The following is a 10,453-nucleotide window of genomic DNA, read 5'->3' as shown; positions in this document are numbered from 1 at the left end:
CCGCGGCCCGGCCGAGCGCGCGGCCCCGCGGAGGAGCCGCGGGCGGAGGAGCGGGAGCAGCGCCCGCCCGGCCCCGAGGCGGCGGGGCCGGTGAAGAGGAAGCAGCGGCGGTACCGCACCACGTTCAGCACGTTCCAGCTGGAGGAGCTGGAGCGCGCCTTCTGCAAGTCGCACTACCCCGACGTGTTCACCAGGTAGCGGCGGGCGGGGCGGGCGCGGGGCGCCGGGCGGCGGGCGAGCCCCGGTCTAACCCAGCGCTCTTCCCGCAGAGAGGAGCTGGCCCTGCGCCTCGACCTGACGGAAGCCCGGGTGCAGGTGAGTGCCGCAGGGGCCGAGGGGCAGGAGGGGGTTGAGCACAGCGCGATTTCCCTCGGGCTCGGCCGGGCGGGAAGGGAAGAGCGGCGGGGCCGGGCGCGTCCCGTCCGCCCGGGTGGTGCTGAAGGGACGGAGCAAGCGGCGCTCAGGGACATTCCCGTGCACTGTGCTGCCGCCTTCATGGGTCGAAAGGCAGGAATAAAAAAGGGTAAATTAGGTTGTTTACAGAAAATGAGGGGTTCTGTGGGGTATTCGAAGTTATTTACTGAGGCTGCAGAGTTAGCATCCTTCTCTTGGTCTAATTAGTTCAATAAAACTTAAAATGCTTCTAAATGACCGGTTAAAACAAATGAAAGATGAATTTGACATTCATATATGACAGTGAGGTCCTGTCCCGGAGAATTTTATGTCCAGCAATGCCTGTAGAACTTCAGCATACTTAGACAGACACTAATCCCTTGCAGGCTGCAGTTTGCTTAAACTATAAACGAACTCTTAGTAACTTTTTCTGACTCTATGCACTCCTCCTTAATAATATCCCTTAAAAACCCTTTTCTTTAGATTCATCTATTGATAACCTAGAAATCCCCTTTTTATACAGAAATTATAGCCTAAAAAAAAATAAAAAATTGTTTCAAAAAGTGTGAAGGCTTTCAAGTATTTCTAAGCTGCAAATGACAATTGTACTAAATTTGGCTTGTGCTGTAGATCAGATATTGACTGTTCCAGCACAACTCTGGGTATGTGCCTGCTTGTGAAAGACTGAGAACTGGTGCAGCTGCTCAGTGTGACAGTCCTGCTTACTACTGCATAGCTTTGATACTGATAATGCCAGATCCTTCTTTGTGTACTTTGTCATTACTCCAGTCTCTGGATCTGCGATGGCTCACACCACAGTTACAGTCTGTAAAACTGTAACTTTCTTAGCTTTTTATTTTAATATGCACCATCTTCAAAAAAGGCATTAGAAGTATGAATGGTACTATATAATTGACTCAAAGAACACCTAGATGAGCTTTTTAGCTCTCTTTTGTGGACTTGGGGGAAATTATGAATCCTCCACTCTTCCTAACACCAACAACTACTAAAACCTCCAGTCACTGACATGCCTCAGTCACTGACAATTGCACATGGCATCTAACAATGAAAAAGTGGGTGAAAAGTTGTTACTTTAACTTTTACTATCAAATTCCCTTTGTGGGGTACATACTCTGTAGACCCTGTGAAGCAATGGTGCAATGGTACATGGCAAAGAGAAACTCATCTCCTAATGACTCATCTAGGGGAAAACAAAAAACCCGAAACATTTGTGTTTGGTGGAGCCAAAAAGGAATTAACAAGAAAATTAACAAGAGTTGATGCATCCGCAGGGGATGGAAGGAACAGCAAAGAGCTGTTCCTGGTGCGTCCTTGCCTCCTTAATCTGTTAGGTCTCAACACAAGTCTCCTGAGCGTGGGGCACAGAGTCAGCACAGCTGTTCAGTGTGAGCCTGCAGTGCACAGAGCCAAGCCCCAGTTCCTGCCCTGTGGGAAACTGGGCTCAGCCTGGAGGGAAGGGGATGTGGAGGAATGACAGTGATGTACTGTACTTAAACCACCATAATTACCAAACACTTTGTCCATGCTCACGGTTGCTCTGTAGGGCAGCCTGTGTGAAATGAAGACTTCCAATCCTCTCCCATGGTACCTGGCTAAATCAGCTGACATGGAAAGTGGCATCTCTTTACTTAGTCAAGTGCAAACTCAAGAAATTAATCTTACCCAATGCAGTCAGACCATTTCTTCACCTCAGTGTGCTTTACAAATGGAGGTTTGCTTGTCTGGGGAGAAACCAGCGGAAATGGGTACCAGCCACCCTCCATTGTTCCTCCTCTGGCCTTTGAGTCTCACATAAAAATGAACAAATAAGAAAAAAAACTGGCATGAATATATGCTCATTCCATCATCATTTCAAAGAGCTCTCCCTCATCCAACACCCCCCTTATTTACTTTTATAGAATAAGGGAGAATTCCTTCCCAATAAGATTCCTTACCTTGGGAAAGAGGCAGTCAGAGAGTCTGCAAAATCTTTTCATAGCCTGGACCCATGTTGGAATTGCTCTTCAATAGCATTTGCATCTGTTGTTGCCATTCATGTTTCTCATTATTCACATTGTTAGGATAAGAAGAAAATAAGAAGTTAAAGGAATCTTTTATCTTCTTTAATGTGAGGGGTAAAAGGTTTCATGGGTATTTCATTGCCATAAACTGCATCAGTTTTAAAACATTGGCTTACAGATATAACTGATCAAGAAATCCTTGTCATATTTTCTCATTACAATCTTCTTATTCACTTACAGCAGAAACATGATACAGTTATGCATATCTACGTATCTTTCTAGCATCATTAGGTATTACATCAATTAAATAGGATACATTTTTACTGAAAATTACAGCAAGAAAGCAATCAAATTTTACATGCTCACATTTTCCTTTATAAAAGACCTGAATCACTTGTCAGACATGCATGATGCTACTAATTGCAAATATAATCTGGGTAATATTTAGCATGCAATTCAAAACTTGATGGTTTAAAACTCATTCTTGAGTATTAAATAAACCTTTTTTTCTAGAGTATTTTTCCATTGATATTACAGTCATAAAAATCTTAAGACTGGTAGAGCAGTTTCTGTTATGGTTAGCTTGTCACTTCAGAAGTGTCTGAAAATAGAATAAAGGCAAGTTAATGCTTTTATTGGAAGCAAAGGAAAACTGCTTAACAAATTGTTCAAGTTGACTTATCTGAATGTTAATGACTATAATGTGTGCAGTTAATTTTAAAAGCTGTTTGTCGTGTCTGTCTAAGGTATGAGGCATTGGTCTACTCCTGTTACCACTTGAACTGATGGGCTTGTACCAAAAAGGAATGGAAAGCCAGCTTTTTCCTAATTATTAGATGTCTGTGCTGGTATTTCCTTCCAGTTTCAGAAATACAAAATCTGAGAGACAATTAAATTTTGGAGTTAAGCCCAAAATTACCTGTAACATTAAAAAAAAATTGTAGTCAAAGTGCATGTCTGAGTGATCAAATGGATTTGCTTGAGGATGGAGAAAGCAGAAAAGCAGACGTTTAATTTTGTGTCAGGCTTCTTTAGGAAGAACAGATTGAGGAACAGTGCTAAGATTTAGTAAGGACATGAATACCTTGCAGCATCTATCCTTTTTAGGAAAGGCTGTATCTGCATATGTCAGTGTGAGACGTTATTGCCTTTTCAACTGGATATTTTTCATAGAAAACACTAAGCCTTTGAGTTGGTGGTCTTCTCCTGTGAGATCTTAGGTAAGCTCCACTTACAAATATTTGAGATTACTGATTAACAAGGATTTAAATGAATCTGATGCCAGTAATTTAGTTTTCTTACCAGACCCTTGTTTTGCACTAACACTGATGGAGTATCTCGTCCTCACTGCCATGCAGGCACAGCTGCCTGGCATTTCACAGGTTCAGATATCCCTTTGTAAGACATCTTGAAAGCTGATGGCTCCTAGAGGAAAAACCAAAGTATGAGTCTTGCCACTCAAGAATTTCAAGTACCAACTTCAAAATTTTGATGTTCTGATTTTCTGCTGAGTGCACTCCCTCTGCTGACTACCTGTGAGTGAGACAGTTCTGTGTTACACACAAAACCTGAGGGTGCAAATCCCTCTGCAGGAGAACAGCAGCTTTCCAGTGTAAATATACTGCATGCAATGGAAGGACCAGCACAGTACTGCTCCAGCTGGATCCTGAGAACCCCAGAGCAAGGGCTTTGAAAGAGTCAGTTGTGTCTCTGTCAATTGGCAGAGAGAAACAACATCAGGCTCGGGACAGCAAGGCTGGGGTGTGCTGCAGCCTTGTGTGGGGATCAGGACTGGGTGAGTGCAGGGCTTTTCTCCCAAACACACTTTGTGACATTCAAGCACCTGAAGGTAAGTTACACTGCTGGAAATGGTCATAGGGCATGGCTGAGGTAAAGCAAGCTGAGTCCCTCAAAACCTGTTTTTTAAATACTGTAGATGCTATTTAAAACTTTTGGAAAACAATTTTTGCACTGTATTATAATTGCCACCTCTTGAATGGCTTTGTTGAAATTTAACTTTCAATAAATAGCTTATGAAAGGAAGAATGATAATTTTTAATAATTGCTCTTGCATTTCAGATGGTAGGTTAATATATGACACTGGCTTTAAAACATATGTGACTCTTCAGTCAAAGAGCAGTCAAATTTACAATATTGAAAAGTGATTTATTTTGTAATAAACCCACTAAGGCCTTTATGAAAAGATCTTTTATGTTAAGGAAGTGGGGTTTGGTTTAACAGTAATTATTTTTCCATCCATATCAATACATGCTGTAATAGCTGGTAAGACAAACTGCAGAGTAAATTCAGCTAATGCCTTTATAATTTCTTATTGAAGGTCTGGTTCCAAAACAGAAGAGCAAAGTGGAGGAAACGTGAAAAAAATGAAATTCTGGGGACTGTTCCAGGAATCTCCTTAACACACCCCCTTGGTCTCTTTTTGGATGTTCCACTGAGTCATTCTCCCCTCCTAGATCACACATGGAGGTCAATGCCTCTTTCAACACTGGCTGTGCCATCCATGTCCCCAGCTTTCAGTCCTTCAACCTTAGGGCCATTTGGCCTCAGCAGTCTTACCTGGACTTCTCTCTTCAGAAATCCCATATTAAATCCACATTTTGGAAGGTATAGAATAATTTTATTTTCTCTAAATTTTAAAGCTGTTAAAAATGCTGCTTTTATATTATTTTGCTACTGCATGTTCTCAATAAACTCACTAAAATAGGTTAGTTCCTGTGTAGGATCACTTGATTAGGAATAGCTAGATTTGGGTTTAAGTCATGCTAATAAAATCTTAATGTGTAATTGCTTTTTGAGGACAAATTGTGCATACTTACTGCAATTTTGGTCTCACTGAACTCTACTCTTCATACAGACTGCTGTGACCTCTGTGGCTGCAGCTCCATCCTTCTCCCTCACTCTCTCAAGTATAAATACATTATATATAAAATACGTAAATACATTCTATATTGTATGTAAGTATATACATATATAGAAAAAAACAGAAGACAGCACTCTTGCTGAAATTGGAGCTTGTATCTTAGTACTACATTAACAGACAAACAAATGCTTTTCACATGGAATCAATTGATCTGAACAAATTGTCTGCATAAACAGCAATATAAATTGGCCTTTTTATGAGGTGGTTTATTGCTTTCACAGAACAGGCTGATCTACAGCATCCAAGGTTTGTTTAGAAAGAGTTTCACATGAGGGGTTAAGCAAGTGGTTGCTGGTTTAGATATCTGCATGCCATGTCTGGTCATCTCTTGCTCATTTTATTTAAAAGTGTTTCAGTTTTTTATTTAGGGTGGGGTTTTCTGCTTGGGTTTTTTGGTTTGTTTTTTGGTTTGTTTTTTTTTACTGGCAAGACACTATACTGCAGAATAAAGCTTAAAAAATGTACATTTGGAAGAAATTGGGAATTTTGGAACTTTTTTTCCTAATACTTTGTTGGGGGAAGCTGCAACTCAGTAAGTATTTGTTCTCCAAAACAATTCTTAATTTGGGTAATATTGACTTCTTTCAAATACAGGTTTCTCAATGCTTTAAATCCTCTCGTGACAACAGCTTCAGTACTAATGAAAGCTCCTGGACCCCCGTCAGACCCTGTTCTCACTGCCTTCACTGATCCAGCAGCAGTTGAAAGGAAAACGTCAAGCATTGCAGCACTAAGACTCAAAGCGAAAGAACATTCAGCACAAATCCCTCAATTAAACCTCATCTCCAGTCTTACAAACACTAACAAAGAACTTTGTTAGGAGCTCTCCCACAGACTACAGCCACGGAGGGGAAAGTGAATGCCTTCTCCAATAAGTAGCTCTCATTAGAGAGACACATTTGAAAAAAGAAAACACACACACACACACACAGAGCTGTATTTCCTGCAGCTTCGGTAACAGACTGAAAGGAAATAAACCTGCTAAATATTGTTTTCCTTTATTACAACATGAAATCAGGCAGTAAATTGGCTTGTATAATTTCTTGCACTGCAGAAACAGAAGCAGGAACTATCTCATCTGTGTAAATCAGGCTAACATGTATCTGAAGCTTTGAAATCACCGAACTCACCAGAAGCTAGTCCAAAGGCTCGAAATTCTTTGTAGGAATAACCACTTTTCTAAGCAATTCTTAACTTCTCAGGAGGAACTCTTACATGCAGTACTTGAGAATCAGTACACAGTTATTAACTTGGAGACCATGCTTCATGTTGAAGTGCAAATGCCAGTGAAATATTGCATTCTAGACAGACTTAGCAGGAACGAGATGGGGACTATTTTCAGTATGGGCTTTTGATTCAGATATAGGTTAGTGAAAAGAGTACCTTGTCTCAAATTTTTAAAAAGTGCTTTATGTTCAGGGTGTCAATGTCTTAACTAAGAAAGTTTAACCTCTGTACATGAACTGTATCCTGTGAAAGTAGGTTAGCAGTGTGCAGTAAATTGTCTGTAGGTCTCTGTGTATGTATATACATGTCAATCAGTAGTTTATAGCTGTAAATATGAGGTTGCTGAATACTTTTAGCAAGATTTCTGGCACATCTTCCCAGGCCAGTAAGTTAACAGATTATTTGTATATTTTGAGACATTTCATGCTTTGAGTAGTGTCAGAATGTAAATGAGTATTCAATGCGAAGTGTTAAATTCTTCCTTGGACCAATGTTGAAATGAGTGAAAACAGAGGCCTTACTGAGCAGCAGTCTACAGTCCATCACAATCCTGGACTCCATGACAGTTCATTCTTAAGTCTTTGCTGAACTTCCCCATCCAGGACCAGAGGCAAGTAACTTCATTCATGTGCTTGACAGCTCCTGCCAGAGCTGGGAGCTGCCACCTCCACCCAGCACACTGAGCCACCCCAGCACGAGTGTGGGAACTGCAGGGTTGGACAGCAGGGTTGGCTCCCAGGACTTGGAATTGAGAACAACTTTCCACAGGTCTGATGCTTTAGTATAAAGTGAGGATCTGTAGCATCCTCCTGGTGCTGTAGTGAAAAGTGAGGACAGGTCATCATATGCTCCTTTTGCAGCTCACTCGCCTACCTCACAGGGCTGTTGTGAGGAGTCATTAAACAAACACGACACTGTACAAATGGAAGAGTTATACAAGTGCTAATTTTTGCTTCACAGCAACAAAAGAAAGGCCAATAGTTGGCTGCACATGGAGATCACCTTTCCCACACCTGCAGCAGAGGTCCAAGCAAAATCTGTTCCTGTGGTTGATGGGACAGCATGGGACTCCTCCACTGATGCTGCCTGTTTTCTCAAAACTGTCCTCAAACACATTTACACTGAAAAGATTTTGTGTATTTCAGAACTTCTTTCTCAAGGCAGCTCTAGGCCTACTCTTAAGACTCCACAGTTGAGTTCTCAGCTAGAGTTTGAGGTGCAGAGCTCCAGCTACATCACTGCTGCTTCTGGAGACTGCACCAAGCTTGTTCTTAGCTCCAGGACAGAGAAGGAAGTTTGCTGGGTCAAAGACAAATACTCATCACTTTGCACTAGAGTGGAAGTATTTCTGTTGGCTTACAGACCTCACTGGTAGCACAGGCAGGAGAAGGTGGTGGTATTTCAGCTGTTGGGAAAAGCCAGCTCCCTACTGGAGTTACAGCAGGGCTGCACTGTGTGTCAAGCAGCAGCAGACTGCGGAAGCGAAGTGAGCAGAACCTCTCACACAAAGTTTGAGTGTGTTTCTTCCACAACAGCTATTGGCTTCCACCAGTCCATTCTCATGGCCCAGGCTGCCAACTGGCAGCACAACACGGTATCCACTCAAGTGTTGAGTTTGTTCCAAATAAACCTTTAAAGTAGGTTAATGGCTTGAAAACTGTCATTACACAACTCCTGTTCTGTACCAGCTTCTGTGGTATCTTTCCTTGCCACAAGTGTCTCTCTCTTGCACTGCAGAGAGGTTCTGCAGGAAAGAAGACTCACTGTTTCATTTAAAGTAGCAGAAACTGTCCTGCATTTGCCATAAGTCATTAAGAAAATAACTGCAATAATAATAAAACCTGGGTATTTTTGCCAAATCCTATTCCTAGACAAGTTCACCAGAAGCAGCATGTGAAAAATAAGAGCTGAAGGCTGATGTAATACATTGCATGAAATAGTAGGCCCTGTGTTATCACCAAAGTCTTCATCACTGACCAGAGGGCCGCAGATATCTCACTCAGGTATGGGGGAATCAAATTCACAAGCTAAATTTCAGCAGTTACATTGGAGGTAACATTAATCTATCAACAAAATTATGGTTAGAAATAATTTCAGGGACAGCAATTAAACACACAGAGGCAAGTAACTTCATTCATGTGCATGACAGCTCCTGCCAGAGCTGGGAGCTGCCACCTCCACCCAGCACACTGAGCCACTCCAGCGCGAGTCTGGGAACTGCAGGGCTGGCCAGCAGGGTTGGCTCCCAAAGCCTTGCCAGTTTGGGTGTTGCTCTGTCCTAATTCTCCTTACAAGAGGGCATGCTTCTCCCAGACACCCTCCTCTCCTGCTGAGACCACAGCCTGCTGGGTACCACTCCCCTGCCAGCTGTGGACTCTCCCCAGTGTCACACTTGGGCCAGGACTGTCTCCTTTGGGGCACACTTCTGCATGGCTCTGCAGCCTCAAGCTACTGTGCCCAGACACATGGCAGAACAGCAAAGGTAAGTGCATTGCCTGTTCTGTTGCTGGTTAAGGAGAAGCTGTCATCCCTGTGCCGTCTGGGCAGAAGCCAGTGTCTGCAATCATCAGCAGTTCCCAATGGGTATAGGTAGAGAACACAGCTTCCTGATGTTTCAGATGGGTTTACTTTGAAATTAAGAGCTTTTCTTTAAGGTGATTTCATTTTTTCTGCTTTAATGAGTCCTTCCAAGAAACTTCCATTCTTCCATGTGATTTGAAATCCAGCTGTGAGAGCTAATGGTATTATGAAAATAAATATGCAGGGTAACACTCGAAATCAGCTTAGGAACCACAGAGTGCTCATAACCAAAACCCAGAAAGTTTTATGTGTTAATTATTACTACCTTAAAATGAAATATCACACCAAGGGAAGAAGGCTTATTTATTCAATCTCTTTAGATTTTAAATAAAGAGGCTTAATTACCAGCTTTTATGGATATAGTATTAAAATTACATTTTAAAAAATTTTGGAGAGCTATTAATTGAAAAACCTTCAGCCTAGTTTCATAGCTGCACATGGGGTCAACTATTTGCTATTAATCAAGCAGGAACATTTGCTTTCCTAGACTTTCTCAGGACAATGGAGTCTGCAGCCTCCCCTATCCTGAACGATTCAGCCATTTTATAGAGCATGTCTCACACTAAACATTGCAATTATTTCCTGACATTTTATCTTGCCTTGTGCAATAAATTATTTAGTCCTAATTTAGGCAAAGCCTGGACTGACCTGGATTGAGACTGCAGGATATGTCCCTATGATTCTCTTCTGAATAAAGAAAGGTTGCAGCCTAAATCTTCTAATCTTCTCTGGGTGACATCAAGATTGTTTCCTGGCACAGATTTCAACTGAAGCAGGACTGAAGCCCTGGTTGTTTTATTGGGTTTAACTGATTTTCCTGAAAGCAAAAATACATGGGAGGATTTCCAAAGCCACAGAGAAATTTGAATACAATCCCACCCCAGCCATCTTCTGCAACTACTGAGGAAAAAACTCTTATCTTCAAATTAAACTTCTTGACTTTACTCTCCACAAGTTTTTGAGGTGCTTTGCTGGAAGACCCTGCAAGCATATTAGTATCTCTTCAGAAAACATTGATAAATACTTCCATTGGAGGACTCACATTTGGCTAAATTGTCAAATTTTTTTTTCAGTTTGTTCTCTGGTTCAAGTTCAGTTCTGGTGCCATAGGATGTTGGATAAATTTCCGTATTTCCAGTGACATTATATCATCAGAACCTTGCCTACAAAGAGTGAGCGATTTTGTTGGGGGGGAAAAAAAAGGAGAATAATAGGCCAGGTGTTTGAAGAAAAGACAAAGAAACAAGCACAGTAGGGTGTTCTGACTCACAAATCTGTATTGAGAAAGAAG

At 41.8% G+C, this 10,453-nt stretch overlaps 1 protein-coding gene across 1 annotated transcript in view; it reads left to right on the top strand.

The window, feature by feature from the left end:
* The window catches only part of ESX1 (ESX homeobox 1), a 6,505-nt gene extending 320 nt beyond the window's left edge, over positions 1-6,185 (top strand). Inside the window, exons 2-5 of the mRNA XM_039717270.1 lie at positions 17-194; positions 270-315; positions 4,753-5,039; positions 5,950-6,185. Of these exons, the coding sequence (XP_039573204.1) occupies positions 17-194; positions 270-315; positions 4,753-5,039; positions 5,950-6,175 (737 nt within the window). The 3' untranslated portion in view covers positions 6,176-6,185. The remainder of the gene's footprint in view (positions 1-16; positions 195-269; positions 316-4,752; positions 5,040-5,949) is intronic.
* The last annotated feature ends 4,268 nt before the right edge of the window (positions 6,186-10,453 follow it).

This window comes from Passer montanus, unplaced genomic scaffold, assembly GCF_014805655.1.
Source record: "Passer montanus isolate IOZ18808 unplaced genomic scaffold, ASM1480565v1 scaffold38, whole genome shotgun sequence".
Classification (NCBI taxonomy): Eukaryota; Metazoa; Chordata; class Aves; order Passeriformes; family Passeridae; genus Passer; species Passer montanus.
Note: the sequence above shows the minus strand (reverse complement) of the source record. Positions and strands in the feature narration are given on the sequence as shown.